This window comes from Anopheles marshallii, chromosome 2 (assembly GCF_943734725.1).
Source record: "Anopheles marshallii chromosome 2, idAnoMarsDA_429_01, whole genome shotgun sequence".
In the NCBI taxonomy this organism is placed as follows: Eukaryota; Metazoa; Arthropoda; class Insecta; order Diptera; family Culicidae; genus Anopheles; species Anopheles marshallii.
The window spans coordinates 89,673,030-89,699,924 of record NC_071326.1 but is presented as its reverse complement, the minus strand read 5'-3'; the positions used below and the strand labels follow the sequence as shown (position 1 = coordinate 89,699,924).

Sequence of the window (26,895 nt, the reverse complement as noted above, 5' to 3'; positions counted from 1 at the left end):
TCCAGGTTCGGTTTCTTCGCTCCACTCGTTTTAAAAGGTTTATAGATTCTTAAAAATAGGTCACGGCAGTTGAAGAATCCTGACCCTGTTTGATATGCTGTTTTTGCGAGAGATAACCACTATTACACGCGAACGATATTTGCAACCGAAGAATGCTCAAAGTTTGGTTTTGCACAGTGTTTATGTTGTTATGTTTTTTTTTCATTCAAAAGAAACTTGCATAATTGTCAGCTGATCGCACGGTGGTCGATTGCCAACCACACAAAATATTTGCAAACTGCAAAAAGTATTTGCTAATTATAGTCATCACTTTATAAAAAGTATGTAAGACTATGATCTCAAAACATAGGTGCAAAAAATTGATAATCCTGATTGATAAAATGTATCGAACCAATAGGTATTCTATGCTTAAAATATCTCGGCTTGCCATATGTAGAAGAATAGGGAGCGAGTATCGAATTGTGAATGGTTTACTTGACTATTATTTGAGCCCACGTGATTTTCTTTTTCAGATTTTGGAAATGTTACAATAGAGCAATGGTGTAGGCGATTTTTATCATGTAAAAATTACCATCAGAACTAGCAGGGCGCTTTTTGCCCCGAGCGCCTCTAAATACAAATGTCAAAGAAATGTTTACGATGTGCAGCATGTTTTTTTGTTTGTTTCGAAACATCCTTTGCTTGCCGGTATTTCGAGCGGGTCATATAGCCACATGTAGGATAACTTACTCAAGTAGGCATTTCGGCATTAAAAACGGTGCCAATTATTAAGGATCAATAAGGTTCACGTACGATAAATCGTCTTATTCCGGGTTTAAAAACAACAGGTTCAACATACAACAGGTAAGTCTTGAAGTAACTAGCTAAAAGTTGAGAGTACTAATATGTACTTATTCCTTAGGTATGGCTGGTCGTGGTCGTGGTAAAACCAGCGGTACATTAACTCAAGAGCAATTGCAATCGTTAGGGGTCACGAGTAAAGAAATTCAGGCCGTTACATCGGCAGCTCCACCGCCGTTATATCCTCCACTGCTGTCGAAACCTGTACCGTTGGAGGTAAGCGAAGGTAAGAAGTGTTGGAACATAATTAAAACCTTTAAAATCCTACGTAAATTCCAGTCGAACGCTGATCGAAGCTATAAAATCCTATGGAAAGAAGATTTCATCTCGTATTTGCGAGAATCAACGTACTACACAACGAAGAAAAGTTCTAAAATAACTGTCCAGCGCTATTGTGATAAAGTCATTGTAAGTCAAATAGTGATATTCATCCTTTGGAATTTTAATATTTATCAAGCTTCCTCGGTTATTTCGCTTCAGAATGTTATAGAGAACGATCCAAAAACAAAACGGGAAGGAGATTTTCTGTGGAAATTAATGCCTGCCGAGCTGAAACCTAGTTTCAAACGGTCGAAGGTGGCGTCCGGACCAACGAAGGAGAAGCGAATGCGTAGCGCGGATGATATTGATGCTAAGCTCAAAGCACTTGAGCAGAAAGAATCATCCGGCGACAATGCCGATGTGGTTAAGAAGGAGAAAAGTGATTCTGAAGATGAAAAAGATGGCGAGGATCAGGAGGAGGAAATGATCGACGAGGAGATGGACGACGACAATGATTATGGAAATAACTATTTCGATAATGGCGAGGCATATAACGACGAGGACGACAATCTAGACGATGGACCAGTTTATTAAAGGTAAATACTTTTACACAACGATACAGATACTGTTATTTAGAGTTAATGGGATTGAGCGATCTCAGAAAAGAAATCCAAAAGATCGTTGATCGTGAATTCCAGCGTTATCATTGAGCCGGCGTAACAGCGCTGAATCCATTGCTCCAATGAGTTGTACTGGTTGATGAACTCTTGCTGCATTGCACGCCAGACCACCTGCAGCAGGTTTTCCTCCTCACAAAGATGCTTTTCCACCTTCTTGTACAGTTGCTCGAGTCCTTTTTTCACTTCGCGAGCTGGATAAAGGCTAATAACTTTGCGCAGCTCTTGCTTTGAGTATGCCATTTGGTAGCTAATTTCCGTATCCTTCACTCCCTGTTGCACCCGCACTTGTATTCCTTCGAAAAATTGCTGAAAAGAGATACGAACATTTGAGCTTATGGGGCAATCACTTCTCACGAAGGAAGTACATACGTTCAATCTTTCTAGTGGTCGACCAAAATATTTCGTAACGTATGCTTTCTGGGCATCATTGTACCGTGTCTTGGCTTCTTTGCGCAACGGTTCCAGCACCGGAATTTTCAGCTGCGATAGTGAAGAGTGCATTCGATGATAGTTTTCCATTTTCACCACTTGATGTGGTGTTTTTGAGTGTTCCGCTGCATGCACAGGAATGCGCTCAAAGATCACTTCGACCAACTTAAGGTACCATTTGTCCAGATCGTTGCGACGCTCGGCTTTCTTGAACACATTTTCACACGTTGCCGCAAATTCTTCAAAATTTTCTACAAACGGCAACAGACCACACTTTGATCGCTTTGGAAGCTTAGCTTCCTCAATCGATTGCAGCTGTATCTGCATGAACTTATCAAAGTTGCGCTTCACGTGTATCAGCGCCGAAGCGAATGTCATGCTCAGGAACGATTGTGCGTCTTGGGCGGACATTACATGTTGGGTAAGGCGCACCAGAACGTACAGGGAATAGCTGAAAGAAAATGGAGTGAAAAATTTACAATTTGACTGATTTAGCATTGTCTTCACTTGTTACTTACTAGTTATCCAGCTTCTCAAAACTTAGTATAAAGTTATTTATCTCTGACTCGAGGTTTGCAAACAGTTCTCCCATCATACGGCGCACTTCCTCGTTGATTTGACGATCGAGTCTTCGTTGCGGAATGTTCAGTGCTGTGTCACGCTCATCTTTTTGGTTCGTCGCTTCGTTGCTAGCCGCGTCGAGCGTCGTTTGCGTATTCTTTCCCGTCGGACTGATCACGTCCAGTTGGAAGAAAGCAATGCAGAAGTGTTGTTCGTTCAATGCCACCGGTTCCAGTTCGGCTAGCACTTTTTCCAAAATCGAATCAAACCTTTGCCGTTCGGACGGTTCAGCTCCAGGAGACCATATTTCTTTGTTGACACCTAAAATACCGTATGGTTGCGCGGGTTGTTTGTTGGATTGTTGGCCAAGCTTTAGTTTGTTGCTCATCGAGCTGTTGTTGATATCCTCCCTAGAATGGAATTGCTTAAGTGTGAGCGCTTGTTTAGCATTCTCAAAAAACAGATGAATGTCCCGGTCGTAAACCTTGCTTAAGGAAGCAGTGTAAACCTTGATAAGCGCATCGTATGCCTTTCGATCCATAGCTTTCATCCAGTGCATAAGCTCCATGAAGGCAGACAGCTCCTTGTGTACGTTCGTGTGCTTCGGTAGAGATAGCTCGCTGGACAACGAAGTTTGTGAATCGCCCAGATTGCCGAGATGGATGAACAGATTGTTCAAGTGGCGGCTAATGGTTTGTGAGAACTTTGCTTTCCACTTCTCAAACCGCTTGCGCTGATCCTGAACCGCGGTTAGCCGCAGAAGGGCAGGATCGATGTCGCTGTTCATCGCCAGTTGCAGTGCCTTGCCTGCTGCAATAGCTGCTGGCAAACCTTTCGGTGTCAGATCCGTATCGGTGAGAGCAAGCTGATGAACGTGCGGCAAATCTAGCTGCGTGACTACCTTCTCTAATTCTTGCAACAGTCGCACATTGTTGGTATTTGCAATCTCAATCATTTGATTCTTCTCGCCCATCTTTTCCATCGTGTCCCGTACGTGGCAGAGGATCTCATCGTAATCGTCGAGCCGTTTTTCCACCTTTTCAGCTTCTTTGATGGCTTCCTCGATTCGTTCCATCAGCATTTGGACTTGTTTTTCTGACGCCAGAACGCTTTGAATGTTCGCACCGTCCAGCTGTAATAGATTGTGGCTCAAGTCTTCCATGAACAGCTCTGCATTGCTCATCGCATAGTCGCACTCCGTAATGAGTTTACTCAGATGCGCCTCTTCCTTATCCGTGAGGGCATGGAAGTCCTCGTTTTCAAACCCTTCCAATTCTTCTTCATCATCGCCTTGGTCAGCATTGCCACGATTGGAGTACTTATCATCCACTTGTTTTTCAGGCGACTTATCCGAAAGCCACTGCTTGGGGACATTTTTAAACACGGCGCGCTCTCCTACGGTGCAATGCTTGTGGATTTGTTTCCACAAAACGGAAATGAAATTTTGACGCTCGTGTAGATTAGCGGCAAACCATCGGAATGGTTTATCTACAATCATGTCGAAATCATGGGTGTCTGCCGCTTCGTTACGCCCGTCGATGCACTTGATCTCCTCCAGTGACCAAGATCGTTTTTTCTTGTACACCCCTTTATCATACTGCTTTATCTGGCAAACGCTGACCACCACACTCGGTTTGATCGTAGAAATAATACACAAGTACGACGTCTTTTTTCTCTTGTGCAATTTGCTAACATTGCATACGGACAAAATTCGCTCATCAAGCGCATCAAACAGCTCCTTCTGGAAGATGTACTTTATTCCTGCCGCCATGCTAGATGCTTCGCTTTCGAAAACACGTTCCTAATGATCGTCCATGCACCCAAAAATTATATGATATTAACTAGACTCTGACTTCGGCAACTACTGCTATTTGTATTGATACAATTCGCGATGTTCAGCAGCATAACGTCATTCACCAACAATCGTGACGTATTCGAGCTGTCAAACGCCCTCAAGTTGAGATCGCCCACCCAAAGCAAGTCCTATGGAAATATGATGTTTTTTTTTCATCATAAACACTCCATTCAATTGCACAATATGCAAACAATACACACGAGATTGCGGTTATTTCATTTATATTGATTTATTTCCACAGAACATCTAATACGTCCACTGTGTGACGACATCTTCCTGCCGCACGTTTAATCTAGGCTTTTCGGCGGGCTGTAGTTAAGGTAGATCAATCCGCTCTGTTTGGCCTGAAATGGAACATGGAACAGTGAGCTATCTTGCACTGCGATGCGCTATTAAATATACGCATTTACCACAGTCAGGGTGATGCCAAAAATAACAATGCCGGCAGCAAGCATGGTATTGTACACTCGGTTCTTGCGTCGGTGCTCTTCGAAGAAGTCACCCTCTGGGACGGGCATATCGTTCATTGTGTACACGCGGAAGTTGCTGGGTCCATGATACCCGCGAGACAGGAACGCCGCTGTTTGCAGACGGAATCAATAAATCGCATTACAGATCAGATCACATACATCGTGCACCAGGTAGCAGCCACAGGGTTATGTAATAGAGCAGAATAAGAACAGAATGTCGTTGAATTGTAACATTGTATCGCTGTAATATGAATTCCTTTATACGTTACCATTGCGGACGGCCAGGTTGGCAACCGAACGTACAGGCAGCATTTTCTATGTTTCCGAGTGAAAACTGAAAAACCCAGATGCTGTCCAATGCAAACCACAAGAAATTTTCTTATTATTTTTTTCGGTCCTCAGGACACTTTGATGGAAACAATGGATTTTGGCATAAGACGTTTGCCGCTGACAAACCCTGTCAAAGAGTCAGACGAATCACCACCACCCTGTTATTTTTTTTTTGAAAGGGTCGTTAATCGTTCAAGACAACACACGTAAGAATGATTTACATTTGTGATATTAGAATGGCGTATCTAAGTCGCTCACAACAACTATCCAGTTTTGTATTTTTATTGCTAGCTTCGAACCGAACAGCTGGATTTAAGGCATTATGCTTACTTCGATGACTTACAACCCATAGTACATGTAGAGTGTTTTTATTTTCCAATTAACTATCAGTGTCTATTTTCAATTTCAATCCCGAATCTTCATAGTTTGAGATGTCCCCGTAGCGAACGCTAGCATCCTCCGCGAATTCTCTTGCAGCCTCGCTTTCTATTTCTAAGTGAGTATTGTAGCGTCGTAGATCCGACCGTATCAAACTGATGATATTGCCGTCCAGTATAAGGAATGCTGCAAAAACCTAATCGGGGAGAAATATGTGCATAAATTAGTTGCATTCTATATCACAAACAAGAAATACTCACTATATTTCCCACAAAGTCACCCAAAATGTTTTGGATTCCGGATATCATCAATGTAATGACAATGCCAAAAATTTGTGTAGAAATGTTTAATATTCCCATCACCGGACCATCAGGTTCAGGAAAAGTCAGCTCAGCTGCAAACTCATATCCGATTGGCTGAAAGCCTGTCATGAAAAAACTGGGAAAACAAAGCAAATACTGCACTTTTCCGACAGGTGAGTATCTAAAAACAAACAACACGCTTACCCGAGAAATACGGAAGCTACTGCTAACAATTTTTTAGAACGACTTTCTAAAGCAAGTGCGAAGATTACCAGTGTAACAGCCGAAAGCCGACAGACCTGTGAAAACACGAAACGAAAGCAATGGTAGGCCCCGTGCAAAGGCAATTGTGTAAACTTACCCACACGGCAGTTGCTTTATACTTATGGCTTGTGTCAAGTAAATAACCAAACACCATCGAACCGATTAGTCCTAGTACTATCAACGCCAAACCAATTCGTCCAGCATCAGAAGCACTGTCAGGAAAGTAGTTCAGCACGATTTGATTGAGCAACGTGGAGAATGCATTGAATAAGCCCACGTTGATGCCATAAGCGATTACCAGTATCAGGTAATTGTCGTCCTTCAATAATCGTCCTACCGATGGCCAGTAGTCTTTTCTACGGGGCTTCATTGTTCTCTGCAAGGCCTGCACGTGGCTCGGTGCAAACGGGGGCTCTGACTTAAAAACTGCTATTACCATGCATGCTATCATGGTAGAAACGCCAGCAACTCCCATTAGAAACACTTGCAAATCAACACCTATAGCCCCAAAGTCGTCATGATTAACGATAATCATAGGTGTGAGAAAAAACCCAATTGCGATTCCTAGCTGGCCACCAAACACACCGAAAGCACATACGGAAGAAGCTTCTTGTGGAGAAAACCAGGTAGCCGACAAGCGCGATGGAATGCTAAGTAAAAATACCTGTGCGATTGCCGAAACAATTTGCCCAATGATGACTATTTTAAACTGCGATGGATCTGCGGAAAATACTTTTATCCATGCTCCTAGTGCTGTGCCAACTGCTCCAATCACGGCTGACTGCCGCATATTTTTAACATCCATAATATATGACACAGGAAACACAGCCAGTATGTAGATCACCATGAAGATCATTGATGTCCAGTCGATCCATGCCGGTGATATGTTGTAGTATTTCGCCATTATATTTGCCACTATACTGTATTGTATCCATTGGACGTATGATATTGCTATGCTTAGAACGCATAGAACTAGTAGGAACCACCGACGCTTGTACACTTGGATTTGCACTGAAGTGAAACTGTAGTTTTCAGGAATCGTTAGCGTAGATTGCGATACACTTTTTGTAATCGTTTGATATGTTGTTGCACGTTGCACTTCCGTATGGATGGCGATATCGTCGAAAGACAAATCTAGTCCCATCTCCGGAAGCTTTTGTCGTAATCCATTATGACCCAATTTTGGAACACACAAAAAGTTTTCATTTTGTGATGGTATGATCGGAGTCGATAGCGACTTCTTCCTATCCAAGGCACAGGCAACTATGTTAGATCTGTTGAACGAATGCACTAAAAAGCTAGATTCGTTTGCAATTCGTCGCACTTCCATTTCACTTGAGATGGAGAAGATTCAATTTTCCTCGGAATCACAACGTGGATTCGTAGCAATGGCTGGCAGTAACGTTAATCAACCACTGATCTGTCGCTGCACGTTTCTTAAAAATACGGGCTTTGTTGCGTTACTCGTGCATACATGTTGGATGCATTCAACTTGACTTGTAACATTCTAGGGAAGCTACCAAAGCACAACAAGGATGAAGATGCAGCGATAAGTTTGTTTTAATTGTTTATCTACCACTCGCTCTCCTCAATTCAATGTTTGCTTTACGTGATAAGATGCTGCACACACTGTTGCTAGCAAATGTGGTAGAACAGAGTCCTAATGTTAATATATGTCTCATACTAGCTGCCATGTGATGACCGATGCGCCAAAACTTTTTCATCAAATCTTGGGAAACAAATGTTCCTTGAACAATAATTTAAAAGATATCACTATTTAACAACATATCTTTCAACATGAAGAACCATCGAGTGCACCGCTCTTTCACCCAAAAGCAGAACGATTTATACCAACAGCGTTAAGTTTATGTGCCTTTTACTGCTTTAGTTTAGATGTGCGGGCGTTCATTCGTAAAAAGAAATTAAAATGGTAATTGAAAAAATTATGCGTCCGCATTGAAAGTTATGAAACATTCCACTGTGCATTTCACAGTCACCCTGTAGCTGTCAAAACACAGTCATAACAAAAACAATCAAATTAAAAACCACAATGCCTGGCACGAGGCCGACAGGAAAACCAATAAAACAGTTTCAAATATCGCGCAAAAAACTTAATCGTGCGTTAGAAAAGTTAAAAAACTCACCAGAAACAAAATCATGCAGTGTTGGCAGTTTTCCCTACTGTAATGCTAATATAATTAAACAACTCAATACCTCCGCGCATGTGCATCCCATCTCCTGGAGGCAAAATTGGTTAAAGCTGTTTGCGACTTCCATCACACGCCATGATTGGGATACTTTTATCAAAACCCTCCGTTTAGCGTCTCAAAATCATAACTTCTGTGGGTTGGATAACATTTTGCGGGTGAGTTTTCGATTTTGCTGTGTTCATTGTTTCACCAACTAGATTAATCTTTGTCTTCACCTTCAGAACTGTTTCTTCGGCGTTCTAACACACCCAATCTACCGGGAGGAAAAGACATTACGTTTATTGCTGTATACTATTGCACCGTGTCGCAACGAGCATGATATCGAGTTTTGTATTGAAACTATCTTGCGGACGTTCGACGGTAAATGCACCGTAAAATAATGGTGGACTTTTCGACAGCCAAGCAACTCTACCTCGTGAGCCTCATTGTCCAAAGCAAATGAAAAATGATTCGTTCCATTGTTCTTAGCTGATTCGCCGGTTCACAGAGTACGAATGCCATGAATAAGCTCCCTCTCTTTGGTACAATAATTTAGCCGGGTCTTCGGACTATATAAGCCACCACAACCTGTTCAATTGTAAGCGAACTACAGTCAAATTGCATTTAAATATAATTTTTTGATACTCGACTTATGCAGCATGTATTTTATGCTTAAATCATCTGAATTATCCTGATTCGTCTTTTCTTTGCTAAGCTACTTTACGACTCTAGTATAATGCATTTATAATACTAGTGGTAACTTGAGATTTTACCGTAGTCCTTCCTTCCAAAAGTTAGAGATTTTGTCGACTCTCTCTTTCTCCAAGCATTCTAACGGAATGTACTGCAAATCCTATATTTATGCGAATGCACCCTTCTTCGTTATACCATGTGGTTTAAACATTAAATATAGCATACATAGCAGCAGAACAATCCGTAATTTTGTAAAGTTATTCCCATTTTTTACAAAAATCTAAATTTAAACACACACAATTGAATGTAGAAAACAAAAATAGACAAAACTGTCAAAAGCCGTTGTTGGCATATCCGTGCCACAAGCACGGATAATCGAAGCTGTACGTAATTGTAATGAAAAGTTCGTGCCGTTCGGACGCAAAAGCTACGATACTCAAAAACCTTCTCGTTCGAGCCGGTTTCCCCGTGTCGTTGAACTAAAAAAACTATGAGCCATCTTGCTGAAAGTTCGGAAAAGTGGAAACAAAACCAAACTATGTGTCGGGTGTATTGAATGGGCGTAGTTGCTTCCCATCTGCAATACATAGTCGTACACGGTGTGATAAGAGCAGTAAGGTGCGTGCCAAATCTAGTGAAAAAATTGTGTGCCGTCTCAATGCTTTCTTTATGATTTCCTTTTTGGTTCCCCCTTTTCGCCATACAATGCTGCGGTCGCCACTGCTACGTAGTGCAAACGTCATACAAACACGGGGCGCAAAGAAAGAAATGTTGTCGAAAAGAAGGAGCGCATAGATTCTAGATCGATATCTGCTGGATTCGTTCTTCTCTCTGCTCCGTGCCCCACCCTGACCGCGAATTGTGACCCACTGTCGCTGGGCTGACCGTATCGTTGTTGTTGGCTGTTATGTGCTGTTTGCAAATGTGAAAAAAAAAATCGTTTTGAAAGTGATGAAATCATCTTTAATCGTCTTTCCCTACTGTTGACTTCTTTTTGCTATTCAGCGGCGCAAGCAAAGAGATTCTTGGCCGTCGCCTCGTCAAGCAAATCGTCGTGTCGCAGAAGAAGATGAAGCAAATAATGTTCGCGTGTGTGAGCAGTAGTGGTAGGTGGTGCAGCCCAATGTATGCGTCTGTGGCTGTGTGTGTACGAGTGTGCTGTGTGTGCGCAAATGAATTCGTCGTAAGAAAATTCTCTAAAGTCAATCGGGACGATTGCGGTGCGGCTGAGCTATTTCGTTTTTTTCTTTCGCGTTTTTGTTCTGACATTTAGATTTTATTGCTCCTTTTGGCACCGTGAGCGCCTGCTTCGTTGACAGCAGCTGTCATATGGTAGCTATCTTTTGTATTTTTATTAAAATGGAATGATACATTTTGCTAACTTTGGTGCAGAATATTTCCTCAAAAGTGCTGCATAGTTTCACAGGTTTCAGTTTTCAGTTGAGTGACGTAGCAGCCACAGTTCATGGAGATAGTTTGTCGCTGTGGAGTGTGTAGCGAATGTCGAAATAACGTAGTGAAAACCGTACCATTTCAGCAGTGTGGAAGAGATCTAGCGAAAACGAATGAAAAAATTCACGAAAGAAAAACAACTACGCCTTCTCCCGTAGAAATTTGCAGGTAGCAAAACGAGTAATAATGACGTGTTCGGGGATAGTGACGTTGAAAGCTCTATCTCACTATTATTGACAATACCAAGAAGATTGTCCTGAGTGAAGCAAACACTGCCACTGGGCACTATCGTGTGGAAAAGGATTACTAAGTCGTATTACCAAGAATCGGCTGAAGCTCCATAAAGGATCAGCAGCATAAAGTTTCTGCATAGTCCACGTCCCCGTTGGGAACGTATATCAAAACATTATCTTACCAAAATCATTCTTCTACCTCTTAGTCGTTATAACTCTATTCGATGGTAATCTTGTGTCTATTTCACCACAATGCAGTAATATTGATGCATAAAAATGCACCATGCTGACGATCAAAGTCTCTATCGTCTCCAACAACAACAACAGTCTTGTTGATGAGTCAAACACTTAAATGCAATCTTCAGTTTGATAATCTTTCTGAGTTGATATGTTTTGGTTCCGTGCTTTGGCTTGTGGCCATATGCACCGAAGGTTGTAGTTCGAAACTCATCTACCCAAGACAAAAACTACCTTAACGATTTTAACTGGTAAAATTTTAACTGGTTCCGCGACTGAATGTTGTAGAAGTCTTTTATTGTTGTATCAGATTTCCACAGGTTTTTTCAGTTTTAATTTCCGGTTCCAAGTGTTATCGCTTTTTCATTGTAGGACGCTTTTTTCTTTTGCAGTACTCTGCTGCATTGCTTATAAATATGATCCATGTACAGACACGTTGATGTGGCCGCAGTCAAGCACATCCGGAAAATCTTGCGTCGTCGCTTGTCAAATGGGGAAGAATGAAATATGAGTGTGTGGGATATGTTTTCGATACGCTTTGTTAACGATATTTGAGGCTGTGTGCACTGCACTATACTTTTAGCACTCCAACATTGCGAATAGTGCTACCATCAACCATCTCTTGAAAAAGACATTAAGTTGTAGCTGATTATAAACAGATTTTTTCGGGGATTTTTTTTTGTGGAGTGTCAGACTTCCAATATTGTTCTATATATTTTGGAATCCGTCCTTTGGTGTGTGCAGCTTTTGGCGGAGATCTTTTGATTTTAGTATATGGCCCTATTCACGCATTGAAATATCGCAATACACAGGGCTCCCGATTCGATCGAGATTCCTACAACCCTTACCAAAAGTGCTAGTAACAGTCGCGCCTTACCAACTTTACTATTGCACTGCTTCATCCGAGTGTGGATCAATGACGGCAAACCCTATAGCTTCAGCTGCTTAAAGTTAACTCATCTTTGCCTTTTTATATTTACTCGGCTTCGTGTCATGGCCAGCCTGCAACATAGCGCCCTACCAAGAGGTATGCTCATACCAGCCGGCTTCAAAGCGCTATGATACCAATTACAACAACAACCTTCCTACTCGTTGCTATTCGTTCAATTTGGCCCGGCAGATTCGTGCAGCGTATGCGCCAAAGCACTCGCTTCGGCGCTCTGACGTCGATACACACCATAACAAACGCGCCCTCATCTCTCGCACTAATGTTTGGCGGTCATGGCAACCATATTGTCTGCAGCGTACTTTACTGCGTATTAAATGTCTTCGATAAGGTGAACGTAACGATGCGCGCGGGTCAGGCATGTATAGTTGTAGAGAATGTAGAATACTCGTTGAGAGCACTCGTCCAACTACACCTGTGTCTCATATCAAGTGTCCGGAAAGGATGTCCAGATGTCGCTGTTGCACAGGATGCAGGATCGAAAAGATCGTGTATCGTGATCTCGTGGACAGTGCTCGCCGATCTCTCGCACCTCATGCACCTTGATTATACGAAACGACACCATCTCCTTGTTTCCGTTTTCACTTTCGAACGTGGAACCTTTTTTGCACTCACAAAATTCTATGGGTGGCAGTCGAACAATTGTTGTCCTACAAAGATAGCGTACGTCTCAACGATCTGATAAACCCATTATCATTTGCAATCGTTTCGTAAATGGCGTTGTTAACAGTCAATTAATAAACAAATTTTGTTCAATAGCTTAAGGATTATTAGTTCATAGGATGTAAACTTACTCACATCGAACAAGGCTTAGCAGCTATTATTATGGGTTTGGAACTCATTCGCAATACGATAAAATATTGTTCACTAATTGATTAATCATTTACTCCAGTTATAACTGATTCAATCGTTTATTTAGCAATTACCTTACTGCGCAAACAACTTATTGCTTGTTTATTTGTTTTCGTTTTTCTTTGCAGACGGATAAACACTGCAGTAACGGTTTTCTCGATCCAGCAGCAATGAACATTGAATATTGCTTTGAACGCTATTAAGGTACCGATAGACTATTTCAGAAGCAAGCTGGTAGTACCCACAATATTCCTTTGTCCTTGATATGGTAACCGCAATAGAAACTAGAAACACAAAGATATACAACAAAAACGAGTTGATTCAACAGATCAAACGATAAGGAATTAAAGAAACGGCAAATTCTACTCTCCAAAAACTCTAGACTAAGTACAGAAATGAAGTAAAAACCGAAACGAACCACTAACTCGAGATTAGCCTTTCAAACATCATCTTATCTACGTCGCTAGTTCTTGAAAAGAGCGAAAACATCAAAGCACAGATTTCGGATAAAGTGAAAAGCACCGTTAAAACCCGGAGGCACGATCAAGACAGCGTGTTGTAATAACAGTTTGTGAACATTGGACAGAACCATGTTGCAATAATGCCTTACAAATGGGAGCCACGAAAAGAGCATGTTTTGGCAGAAGGTATGTATCGAATTGTGTAGTCCATTAGTGATATTTTTATTTTAAACTTCGTTACGCTTTTGAATGTTAAATTTAGTACCGTAATACGACGACTAATTGAGTTGTTAACACATTTGAAAGATTAGCCGATTATTAGCCTTACCTTATTTGTTGAAACTAAGTATACAAACTAATCATAAAGATAGGCAAATAATTTACGTTCACTAAAAGTGAAAGGATTGGTACACTTTCAAAATTTTTACGTTTGCTTTTGTGTTGTGCTTGAAGTAAATGCCTACAGTGTGCGATGGTGTTAGTTAAACAACGTGTCGTACAGAGGTGTTTGTCTCATCCAAGAATGGATCCGTGTATTTTTTTTGTTTCAGAATAATTATTTTTCTTATATTAACGTTTGAACTAATCGAGCATTACGATGCTGTGATGTCGCTACCCGTAAAAATAGTTTGGGTGTATTACATTGTTAATCGTTGCATTCCATCGCTGACAGTAGATCGTTGGCCACAGTCTTAGGGATATTAGTGTTACTATCAACAATGTTTGCAATATTTCAACCTATCTGGGAATTGATTGTTAAGGTGCATTTGAGTGGATGGTCATGTTTAAGGTAGTTGTATCTTGTGGTTTGTTGTAGAATGTAAAGAAAGTTTGGTGGTGTTTCTATTTTTCAACTGTTTCATTATTAAAGTATTTTATTACGTTCTCTTTTTTATTCCAGCAATTCGGTCCAGGCAAATACACCTGTAGGAAACAGTCAAGAAACACAACAAAACTCGAGAGTTTCTTCGGGAAACCAGCAACAATTCAGCAACCATCGTGTAAGAAGATTACGTTCTACTAGTCAATCGACGTCTTCAACGAGCTTGAACAGTATAAACAATAATAGCAGTGGCAGTACCACAGGAAACGCTTCCTGCGTATCTACTGGTAATAATACAACAAATTGCACTGGAAGCTCCAGCAGTACTAGCAGCAGCAGCACTTATAACACTACAAGTACGAACAACAATATCACTACCTACAACCACAACAATTGCAGTACTTTAAGACAGCAACGCCATCATCATCTTCATACAATTCGATCTAGTACTTCTAGTACAAATTCAACGGCATCCAACACGGGGGGTTTAATCTCAAGAGTATTCGAACATAGCAGTGGTAGCGGTAGCAGCAATAATTCATTGAATTGCACAAACACCACTGTAAATACTGCTGCTACTGGTACAATATCAACCGGCGGCGGTTCAGCAAACAATCCTAGTTCTAGTGTAGCGACAGCATCAGGTGGTGCCGGTGTAGGTGCAGGCAATCATTTTCGTCGAGTATCCCCTGGTGACAAAAAAATCCATTCACAACTTAAAAACGATGACAAGATGGATGAAAGAAGGCAACAACAGCAGCGAACCCCTGTTAAACAACATCAACAAACGCGCGATACAACGCCAACCAGTCGCAAAGCGGGAAATCGAAAGGACGAAGGAGGAGCAGGAGGAGCTTTGGCCATCAGTGAAACGTCACCAAAGAAACACAACACAGTCCGAAGTCACGGGATGATCTCAAAGCTGTCCTCCGTGGGTACTGATAAAGAAGATAATGAGGCTGCCGAGTCGATGGTAGAATCCAACACAACGGTTCCCGTTGAGCCCAACGAAAATATGGAAGATGCAACAACTCCTTTGGGTGATGATGCTGTCGAGGATCATCACCCAACTGGATCGACGAAAATGCTTCCCGAGCAGGAAGAAAAAGAACCCATATGCCATGAAGAAAATTCGACCACGGAAGCAAAAGTGACACGTCGCTCAAAAGCAGCAACAAAAGATTCTGGTATATATGGTGAACAGCAACTATCCAACCACCATCTGGACGAGAACGGAGTGGCAGAAGATGAAAAAGAGGGAGCTCATGAAAATGATGTTGCCGAAGCAGGTGTGCAGATACGTCAGACGGACCCGGAAAATATTCATCCTGCGGGTGGTTCGCGCGAGTCGGACAGTTCACAATGTCGAACCATACTTCGGTTTGTGCGTAAAAGTCTTGAAAACACAGCCATGTCAGTGATATATTCGAAAAACTTTATCGAAAACGAAACTATCGAGACGGAGTATCCACGTAATCTGGACGATAATATTGAAATTTTAAGTCGAGAAGCAGAAAACTTAGCTCTGCAGTTTAAGCCTTCTGAAGAAAAGCTGGTGCAGTATGGTCCAATCTTCGATCTAGAGAAATTTGAGGAACAACGGAAACAGCAAAAGAAAGAAGATGACGAGGATGAAGCTATCGGCATATCACCTTGTGGCCGGTTTCTAAAATACGATAAGGAGGTTGGTCGAGGATCGTTCAAAACTGTCTATCGTGGGTTAGATACTCAAACCGGTGTAGCTGTTGCATGGTGCGAGTTGCTGGTACGTATAAGCTTAAAAAAAGGTACAATGTTGATTGCAAAGTTAAAATAATGTGCTTTAAATTTTAGGAGAAGAAAGTGAATCGGGTTGAGCGAGCGAGATTTCGCGAGGAGGCTGAGATGCTTAAAAAACTTCAACATCCAAACATTGTGAGATTTTACAACTACTGGGAAGCGGCACCAACGGCTGGAAACAAGAAGAAAAATATTGTACTCGTTACCGAGCTGATGCTTTCCGGTACTTTGAAATCGTATGTATTGGGCGTCCTATTGATATTAGGACAAAAAATCCTCGATTAAATCATGTATAATTGTGTCTGAATGTTTTTATATTGCAGGTATTTGCGTCGATTTAAAAAAATTAATCCCAAAGTGCTGAAATCTTGGTGTCGGCAGATTCTAAAGGGTTTGCATTTCTTACATTCACGCACGCCGCCTATCATCCATCGTGATCTGAAATGTGATAATATATTTATAACCGGAACGACAGGGAGTGTCAAGATAGGTGATCTAGGATTAGCCACACTGAAAAACCGCAGCTTCGCAAAGTCGGTTATTGGTACGCCGGAGTTTATGGCACCCGAAATGTACGAGGAACATTATGACGAGGCAGTGGACGTGTACGCTTTCGGCATGTGCATGTTGGAGATGGCTACGTCAGAGTATCCGTACAATGAGTGTAATACACCGGCACAGATTTATAAAAAGGTAACATCCGGTGTGAAACCACAAAGTCTGGAAAAGGTGGAAAATCCAGAGGTGCGTGAGATCATCGAACGATGCATACATGATAAAAAGGAAGGAAGACCAACGTGTAAGGAGCTGCTGAACTGTGAATTTTTCTGTGAAGACATCGGTATCAGGTTGGAACCCATATCGAAGGATTTGTTCTTAACAAACCCAGAGAATGTGCGCATGGAGTTTCGATTGCGTATCATGGATCCAAAGAAGCGTGTTAACAAACACAAAGAGAATGAAGCCATTCAATTTGACTTCGACATTCGCGTTGATGATGCTGAAGAGATTGCAAACGAAATGTACAAGTCTGGTATACTGATGGAGGACGATTCTAAGACGGTGGCAAAGATTCTCAAAGTTCAGATTCAAACATTGTTAAAAGAACGAGAGGAGAGAGCGCGACAGCAGCAAGTAGAAAAAGACAAAGAAGCTCTTCAAAAGCAAGTAATGATTGCGCAACAATTGTATCAGCAACAGCAACTACAGCAGCAGTTGGAAAATGATCTCCAAGTGACCGAACTTCAAGTACCACAAATGACACAACCAATGCCTGTGCAACTACCGCAACAGCAGCTGCCCCAAGCTCAAGCCCAAGGATATTATCAACCCTCGTCGCTTCCAGCTTCACAAACACAGCAAATAATGTATCAGCAGCAGATTTCTGCCCCAGTGGGCAATGAGCAGCTGCAGCAAACCTTCCAGCAACAATCAGTTGGGGGTCAGTTTGTTATAGGCCAATCAATTCCATTACAGCAGCCAATGGCACAGGTTATTCAGCAGCAGCAACAGCACCAACAGTTCCTTAATCAGATGGTATCAACTCAACCGACGCAGTCTAATATGGCTGTAACGCAACAATCGAACTACTTACAACAGCAAGTGTTTGTCGATCCGCAGCAGCAGCAACAATTTATGCTTCAGCTACAACAGCAGCAAGCGACGCAACAGGGTCAGTCAGGAACAAATTTGCAGTATATACCACAAATGGGCACACAACAACAGTTGGTGCAACAATTAATGCAACTGCATCAACAAAACGTTGCTATGATGCAGCAACAACAACAACAGGCCGAACTGCAAGAACAGATTTCGACACTAGAGCAGCAGCTCCAGGGAATTATCCCAATTCATAGTCAACCAACCCAGAACATACAACAGCAGCAGCAAATACAGCAGCAACAGCATCAGCAAATACAGCAACAACAACAACAGATACAACACCAGCAACAGCAAATACAGCAACAACAACAACAGCATATGCAGCAAATACAGCATCAACAGCAACAGCAAATACAGCAACAACAGCAGCAGTTAAAATTACAGCAACACCATCAGTCGCCACAACAACCACAACACCAAATACAGCAACAAACGGCGCAACAACCGCAGCAACAGCCACACCAGCATCTTCAGCAGATGCAAACGCAAACTGTTTACATACAACAACAATCTCAACCACCTACAAATAATCCTACGAATAACCAGCCACAGCAAATACAGGCCAATGCAAATATCTACATGCCGCAACAACTATGCGACACGTCGGTGCAGTTACACCACTCTATGCCAAATCAAATTGGAATTTCCCAACCACCACCACAACCGAGCTCCTCTACCACGATTTTAGTGCATCAACAAGTAGTTGCCTCTCAGCAACCTGCATTGTCGCAACCACATTTTGTCAAGCAGCAATCGCCATCTGTACTGAATCAACAGCAGTCACAATCTCAGCAGACACAAATGACTCAGACGAATCCAGTGCAGAACGCTCTGATGGTGCAACAGCCTTCATCGGGTATAGCAGTCGCACAGCAAACGATTTCTCAACCTCATTCCCAAGGAACTGCTCCACAAGAACTTGATGGTTCATTGGTAGTCGCAAATTCTGTTCCAGTTTCATCAAATGAAAATAATTCACTACTGCAACAGCAATTACAGTACCAACAACAGGAACAGCAGCAATTTATGCAACAGCCAATAATTCAACAACAGAACTTGCAGCATCAAATGACCCATACTTCACAAGACGGTACACTGCATCAAACTGTAGCATCGACAAACTATAATGGTAGCGCCGTTATGGGTGGACAACAAGGTTCTAATATGATAGCACCATCTGGAACACCCACTGTTGGAGGCATGTCCACTTCGACTGGTGTGCAAGATTCGAGTTCCGCTCCTGCCATACAGGCTGCACTACCGAAACGATTGACAAACGAAATGAAGAAGCGTCGCAACCATCGTTCGACCGAGCGCAATCCAAAACTGCACGTACTCGGTTACGAAAACAATATTATCGAATGTGAAATGGAAAACCGACCAAAAACAATTAAGTTTAAGTTTGACCCAAGCAATGTTAACCCGGTCGAGGTGGCCCAAGATCTAGTAAGTATTCTGCGGGAGGAGAAAACAATGCAATCATCTCGACACGATATATATGTATATTTATTCACTATCCACTAACAGGTCAAACAAGATCTACTAAGCGAATCACAGACAACGATATTCATCGAAATGGTTCGCGATATTCAACGACAATTAAAAGAGAATCCAAACCAACTACCGATTGCATCACAATGCTATCGCCGCTCAATGGAAAAGGTATGAAACGTTATCATTGATTTCCTGCTTATCTACTTTCTATTCATCACATTGGTTACCTATCGATCTATTAGCGTGTATATGTGTGTTTAGGGATTGTTGACCATTGGTTCTCATAAAGTCACACACCATTCGTGTGAATACGAAAACACATCCTTAATTAACTTGTGCGTCTTTATATTTTGATTTGGTTTTCTCTCATTCGAAATCAATCGACATAATTTATTATTTCCCACTTAGCGAGTGCTTTAATGCGCGATACACTTATGCTAAAATAATACAGCGATACAAATAGTAAAATAATAAAAACAGCCAAGTTTTGAAATGAACGGATACAGTATGCGGTTTGGTAACACGTAACAAACTTAAATATTATCTGGATTAACAAAATCTCTATGCTTTCATATCGCTATGCATGAACTATTCTTTTTATTGCCGTTTTCTGTTAACCAATTTGTACCTAAATCACTAAAACGTCATAGAGTCAAACAGAAGAGGATACATTTGTAATGTGGAATAGGTAGCACTCAAATTGTTTGTTACGATACATCCATTTTCTAACAACCGCACAAGAAAAGGAATTGCAGTACGAATTGGCGAAAAATTGTCATTAAATCATTTTTTTCAGACATATTGTCCATAATCTCTGTAAAAGTTTTAGAACATGAGCAGTTTTTTGTGCATTGATAAAAAACGCAAGAAAACGAATATTTGTGCTAGAAATTACCAGAACCCAAAGATTAGTAAATTTTAATTACAGTTGTTATTCTATATATGCTAGCAAGCATACATGTTATCTTTCATCCTGTGTTAATATTTTCTATTTCTACAACCCCCTTTTACCTTTCTTCATATCACTCGTCAAATGTCCTGTGAACCATACACCAAAATATAATAAATTACATCGTTGCTCCGCTCACATTGTCAATTCATACTCCTTAATGTATTTCAATAAACAATATTGTAATTTTCCACAACGGTTTTATCAACAAACAACAACCACCTACAACTACCCAGGTGCGCCATGCGTCTCTAACACGTCAGCGTTCGAATTTTAAAACACATCAGAGACATAGATCTGTAAGTGCAGAATACCAATTTTTTCCCATTTCTTACTGCTCGTTTTTGCTCCTTTCTGTGTTTTTTTTTAAGTTTGTTTACATGCTCCCGTTTTCCGCCTAGTACGTCTAGCTTGCATACCGTCTGTTTTTTGCCTCGTGGATGTAAACTAACGAATTGGCGATTGTAAACATCAAAGGAAAACATGTTGCATGATGAACTTGGTTATCATTTCAATACATCCATTTGTTTGATTTCTTGCATCATTTACTAAGCGCTTCGTTCGGGCCGTTCTGCTTCAATTTGAAGTTTATTAAGCTTTTGTTATTCGTGTGTTTAAAGTTTTTTTTGCTTGTTTTTCGCTTACCGTTCATTTATTTGTTTTTTTTGTAATGGCAGTAGATTCGTATGTTCCATACGTTCGCTAAAGATGTGTAAGGTTGATCTTACGGTCCCCGTTAATTATTGTCCTTAAGTCATTCTGCAAAAAATAAAAGCACTGTTGTATATAATCGTTATCTGTATGTACAAGAATATACATATTTTTGTAGCGTAGCAATTTTTAATTGAAGTTTTTGATAACTCCGTCCAAATACTTTCGTTGCACGACTTCCCCAATGTTAATTTGAAGAGTTCTATATTTCTTTATCTTTCACAGTGTTTTGTGAAAGAATCTTTTTATTATTATTCCTTTATAATAAGTATAATGAATAACTGTGTTTGATACATCCTGTGTTGAAAAGTGTTGTTTGACTGTAGAAAAAACATATGTAAACATTCACTTACCCGTTTTCTTTTATTTCTTGAATCATGTGTATCATCCTTGAACATGTAGCGCGATGAAACATCGACTACCGCAGCAAATTTTACGCACATTTTTGATCCAACCATCATCGATCGACAAGCGCTTGGAACAGGGATATCAAGTACCACCACATCTTCGACATCATCATCGCCGCTGTCCCAACAACAACTGATCACATCTTTAGCTACATCGCAAACGAATGATGAAGTAACTTCTCTCGATAAAGCACAGTCCAGCGACGAAAACTGTACGGAGGGTACCACTGCCCTGCTGCCGCCGATGCAGGACCAAGAACTTAACAATGGGATACTGGGTAACAGCGACGATAACCAGCAAACGGCTGTTACTACCGTCTGCATGATAACTGACGAAAGTGTAAACGATAATAATAGCAGTTGCGATGAAAATTCGCGTAAAGCAAGTACTGTTAGTACAGATTATACATCGCACGAGAACACACCAGAAAACACAATAACTTCGGGAAGCAACTTAAGCATTCTGCAGCCTCGTTTGAGCCTCGGCGAACAGGACAATATGAGTGCAGTCGCATCATCATCATCTGGAGAACGTCAATTGACGGCATCAATGGTTCCAACCGAAGGATTGTTATCATCTGAGGAAACTGAAATTAATGCAACGGTGACCAATCAGCTGGAAGGAGCACAAGAGAATGTGATCAGCAATCCAGCTGTCGATGCTTTACCTTCTACAGCCATCACTAACCTTTCAGCGACGGAATCTTCTAGTCAAAATATTAATCAGTCTTCATTGTCTAATGTAAATAATGTCGAAAATAGTAAGACAAATGAATTGATGCAAGTTGGTGACGAAACAGTGCTTCCAGCCGATGAAAGTAAGGTCGAATCGCCAACCAACGAAGCGAGTAAAACACCAACGGTTACTCCCCAACTAAAAGAACGCAAACTTTCGCGTTTTTCCGTTACTCCCGTAATTTTGTCCAATGCAGCAGTCATTAGTGAACAGCAAACGGACATATTGAGCGTGGTAGATTCACCTAAACCTATTCTTCCTAATACTGGAATCGAAACTCAAACTGAATGTATGATAGAAATGGTGGACCCTTCAGCAGAATCCCTTGTTCAGCAGCAATCCACAGACAATGCGCCGTTTCAGTCTGGTTCGATGGAATATACTACACAAACTACGTCATCTCAACTCACGCAGACCATGGAATCTGTGGATCCAAACTTTCTAAATGCCCTGGGCGATGGCTTTCAGCAGCAGCAGCAACATGAAATGTACCTTCAACAACAATCACTGGACATGGCAAACCATCAACAACAGGCATATGCACAACAGATAGCGAATAATTTCGAGGCATCTGCGGTCCTGCAGCAACAACAGCAACAACTACAACAGGTGCAATATCAGATGCAACAGCAGCAATATCAACAAATAAATATTCAACAGACCATCCTCCAGCAGCAACAGTTACAGTACCCTCAGCAACAAGGAACTAATTTGATGGTAGGTGAAGCCAATCTGATAGAATGCGATCAGCAACAGCTTCAACAGCTGCAGTACCAACAACAGCAGCAATACCATCAGCAACTACAACAGCAATATGCAACAGCATATAGCAATATGCAGCAACCACAAGTAATCCAACAGCAGCAGCAGCAGCAGCAGCAGCAACAACAACAGCAACAACAACAACAACAACAACAACAAATACAACAGAATCAGCAAATGAGGCCAGTAGAACAGATTGGTTTAATGTCTGCACAGCTCTCTGTCGATCAGGGTACGCGTGAAGCGATGGCTAACAGTAACCGAATGCCGGAAACGTTGGAGCAGCTAAAAATAGGCTTAGAAAACATAACCCACGTTCACGTGAACACGAATAAATCAAGCGGCTCAGCGAGCCTTTCATCGCAGGCTAGCGCTACAGCATTGTCCGCGATGGTTTCCCCGCATCCGGCTCCGTATCCTACCGAACCGGGACTCTCGCAGCAATTGCAACAACCGCAGCAAGTAGTGTTTTATCAGTCACAGGAATTTAGTACCTCGGATGCGAACGGCGCATCTTTGAGCGAAATGCACGAAGCTGCCGTCACAGGTGGTGGTACTGTTGGTAAAGCTCAAGAATATATCGTCGAAGGGACAAGCTACGCGGCTGTCGTTGCTGGCGAATTTATAGCACAACCTGCCCTACAGCAAACCGGCGCAGTGCAAGATTTATCTATCGTCGGATCACTCGATCAAACGCAGCAGTACGTATCACGACGTACATCGGCGGAGTTATGCAACACAACTATTGCTATGGTTCCAGATTCGTTAGAACCGAGCAGTTTGAAGGAATCGGTCTGCATTGACAGCTTTGCTGTTGATCGAGAAAAGCAACTTTCCAGTCAGGGTAGTGTGGATCGGATCGATAGGTAAATTGAAGAAGTGAAGGAATGTGCAGCCTAAAGAAAACAAACATTATATTTTGATTCTTTGATTTCGTTCTAGTAGTGTTACCGGCCTTCAGTTGAAATTGACACAGCTGACAGTTGGAACGGATTCACCTCAAGCAGTCGCTGCAGGTGCCCCAGATCAGCAATCAAACATGCCGGTAAGCAATGTGCATAACAAAAGAATGCATTTGCAAACGCTTTAACTTGGGTTCGTTTCATTCCATTTTAGCTACAAATCCATTCATTAGTTTCGAGCCCATGCGTTGATGCAAGCGGAGAGATGAGGGTTCCCAATGAACCGAAACCATTAATTCGGAAAGTTTCGCGCTTCCACATTCAACCTGTGCAGGAAATGCCACGTGCTGCTGAGCCACATTCACCAGCAGTTAATATACAGCTAAAACCATTTGTAACGATGCCGGACGATGTTCAGACAAACACAGCTTTTTCGTCACCAACGGATGAAAAATCATGCCAAACTTTCCCAATGCAATACCAGCAGCACCAGCAAATTCAACCGACGGCTGCGGCTGTATGTGAAGTTCCAACCACAAACGATCTGGAAGCCAAATTGAATCAAGTACTTCCGAAAACTCCAAATGTAGAATCATCTGCGCTGAACTCCGGCAACATGGTTTTGCAAGGAAGCATGCAACAAGCAGCTCCTGCTTTAAAACCATCTCATGTTGTATCGTCTTTAGCTAGCGCAACATCGACAATGCAGATTGTACAGCAGCAGCAGCAGCAGCAGTATCCTTCACAATCGATAACTATACAGCAACAGCCACAGACACAAATGCAAATGAACGCACAGGCTCCAATACCGGCAAATGCAAACAGTAAGAGTATTAAGTGTTATCATTTTCAGCTTATGATTTATTCATTATGTTTATTTCTTAGATGGCGTGCAAACGACATTGATGGATAGCTCCAATTATGCTGTCGGTTCTCAACATCCTCAATCACTTGTGGCCCCGCAACCGCAACAGCCACAACTTCCTCCCGAGCCAATTTTCAACAATTCAGATATCGGGCAAAATTTGACCGCCATCCAGACGCATCTATGCGGGCTGCAGTTATTACCGAGCGCCCGGCAACAACTACAGCTACTGCTGCAACGCCAGCATATAGAGCACGAGGAGCTTAAATTGCGCCACTTTCTTGAGCTGGAAAAGTTTCTGAAGCAGCAAAAGGAGGACATGAAAGTATCGTCTGGTCTTGCTGCATCCACCGGCCCGCACCCGAATCAAACTCAGCAAATGATCTCAAATCAGTCCTCCTCACAATCCGTTGCCTCGATGTCATCGGCTTCAGCACCCGAAATGATGACGGACGTGACCTCGCCCACTGTGGTTTCTATGAACAGTGCCGGATACGAGATGAACTGCCAAGGAAAACTGCCCATGACGACAGCATCATCATACAGCACAAGCTGTAACACGGACAGTGGAGCTGGCAGCGCAACGGAAACAGATTTGGAACTAGAGACCTATACAGCGACTGCTTCCAATAGTATAGATGCGGCAACCATGTTACAGCAGCAGCAGCAACACCAGCAGTTTCAACATCAACCACAAAATCAACAGTTTCAACAGTAGCAGCAAAAATAACACAGGAATAATATGTTCGTAAATATATCTATATGTAAGTATTTCTTTATGTATCAGCCGAACAATGTTTTAGTTGAGCATGTGCGTGTTACGAAATGTATATCCAAGGGTTTTCTCATTGATTTTGGATGAATTTTTAATAATTCAATTTGAAATTAAAATTGCTCCTACAGCTGTCTTTTTTTCGTTTGTAAGTAAGGACGAACAAAATACATCATCAGGATCGTTCATGACTACTACTTTTGACTTGCTTTTTGGTCCAAAAATTGTCTATCAACATCCTGCAACGCCCGGTAGTGCTTCAAATATTGATATTTGGCACCGTTATTCGTATGTTCTGCTTCTCAATTTCACCTTATTTTTATTCCACAATATAGAAAAAGAATAAATGATTACATTCGTTATATTTTGCACATCCCATAGACTTCGATATATATTGACGTAATACACAAAAAATCTGTATGTGCTTAAATGTGTATTGAAAGCGTATGTATGTATACATGTATGCCAATTCATTTTAACGACACACCTATAACATTAAGGGAATCTAGCTTGTGTGGCTGTCATAGCATGAGTGATGCTACACGCTGCTTGGCTATTTGTTAATACGTTCTAGTTTTGTTTTTCTTCTGCCGATGTTGAGGCGACGTTGGTAGAGAAAAGATGTTAATATCGAGAATTTTAGACAATTAAATGAATATAAAGAAACAGTTGAAAAAGCTGCACAACAAGCTGTGTGTGATTGTAAAATGGAAATGCTGGAATCGAAATATTATTGCTAAACGTATCATTATAGAACGGCAAATCGAAAGTAAAGCGATTGTAGGACGCATGCGGAAGTGCGTAAAATGATTGATAGTAGCTATGCCATAAGAAATGAGCTGTAGATTGTTTCTATTGTTGTTCCATTATGCGTTCGATTGCTGCTGTTAAGGGATCAAACATGATAAAACGTTAAACAATGGTGATGTTTGATGGACAAGGCACACTAAAGAGCATGGAGAAATAGATGGTAGTGACGCCAATTTGGAGGGATAAACCTGTATTAACTTCGTCTCCGGCATATAACAGACCGCTCCATATTGCGCATAAGGAAGATGTAAACGAATTCAATGTAATTAAGCAAAACGCGTGGCTCTCGGAGTATCGGCGACAGGACGAGTAAGTAAGCAAAGCAGCAAATATACCAGTATATGGGCTTACTTATGATTAACAAGAGGGCATATTATGCGGCAGGTACCCCATGTGTAGAATATTTGGGAAGTTGAATGAAAAAGTAATGTAGGATATAAATCGATGCTCGATCGAAGATATCTGGATCGCATGGTACACGTTCACCTAGCTGACAAGAGAGGGCTTGCCCACGAGAATTGTATAAGCAGAGTGTTTGGCAACGTTATGATCCACGTTTCACGCAGGGTCACGCTAAAATTTACTGTATTATATTTTATTCAACGTAATTAAGATATTAAATATCTATTCACATCCCGCTAAATGCATAGAAATCTGCGTTTCTGTGGATGCACAGTATGGTTTGAAAGAAATTATCAATCAACGTTGTTAACAAACTCATGTGTACTCATTAAACATTACAACCGTATGAAAGAAAAAAAAATATTACTTTTCCCTAACAGTGTTTGTG

General features: G+C 41.5%; 5 protein-coding genes across 5 annotated transcripts; 2 read left to right on the top strand and 3 right to left on the bottom strand.

Moving 5' to 3' along the window:
* The first annotated feature begins 903 nt into the window (after window positions 1-903).
* LOC128708009 (DNA-directed RNA polymerase III subunit RPC7-like) lies at window positions 904-1,695 on the top strand. The gene is made up of 3 exons (XM_053802964.1): window positions 904-1,056; window positions 1,120-1,248; window positions 1,321-1,695. The coding sequence occupies exons 1-3, from the start codon at window positions 904-906 to the stop codon at window positions 1,693-1,695; spliced, it is 657 nt and encodes a 218-aa protein (XP_053658939.1).
* A 44-nt stretch (window positions 1,696-1,739) lies between these two features.
* LOC128707187 (exocyst complex component 1) lies at window positions 1,740-4,542 on the bottom strand. Its single transcript, XM_053802135.1, has 3 exons — window positions 2,729-4,542; window positions 2,151-2,661; window positions 1,740-2,087 (listed from the first exon to the last, which is right to left on the bottom strand). Exons 1-3 carry the CDS (start codon window positions 4,540-4,542, stop codon window positions 1,740-1,742), a joined length of 2,673 nt encoding a protein of 890 aa, XP_053658110.1.
* Window positions 4,543-4,913: 371 nt separating this feature from the next.
* Window positions 4,914-5,408, bottom strand: LOC128708057 (uncharacterized). Its single transcript, XM_053803015.1, has 3 exons — window positions 5,366-5,408; window positions 5,037-5,206; window positions 4,914-4,970 (listed from the first exon to the last, which is right to left on the bottom strand). The coding sequence occupies exons 1-3, from the start codon at window positions 5,406-5,408 to the stop codon at window positions 4,914-4,916; spliced, it is 270 nt and encodes an 89-aa protein (XP_053658990.1).
* Window positions 5,409-5,805: 397 nt separating this feature from the next.
* Window positions 5,806-7,700, bottom strand: LOC128708899 (feline leukemia virus subgroup C receptor-related protein 2-like). Its single transcript, XM_053803879.1, has 4 exons — window positions 6,468-7,700; window positions 6,311-6,405; window positions 6,065-6,242; window positions 5,806-6,000 (listed from the first exon to the last, which is right to left on the bottom strand). The coding sequence occupies exons 1-4, from the start codon at window positions 7,698-7,700 to the stop codon at window positions 5,806-5,808; spliced, it is 1,701 nt and encodes a 566-aa protein (XP_053659854.1).
* Window positions 7,701-13,584: 5,884 nt separating this feature from the next.
* LOC128718949 (uncharacterized) lies at window positions 13,585-25,241 on the top strand. The gene is made up of 11 exons (XM_053812566.1): window positions 13,585-13,619; window positions 14,335-16,021; window positions 16,090-16,271; window positions 16,359-19,143; window positions 19,225-19,359; window positions 20,377-20,439; window positions 21,254-22,816; window positions 22,874-23,622; window positions 23,702-23,801; window positions 23,873-24,482; window positions 24,544-25,241. The coding sequence occupies exons 1-11, from the start codon at window positions 13,585-13,587 to the stop codon at window positions 25,239-25,241; spliced, it is 8,607 nt and encodes a 2,868-aa protein (XP_053668541.1).
* The last annotated feature ends 1,654 nt before the right edge of the window (window positions 25,242-26,895 follow it).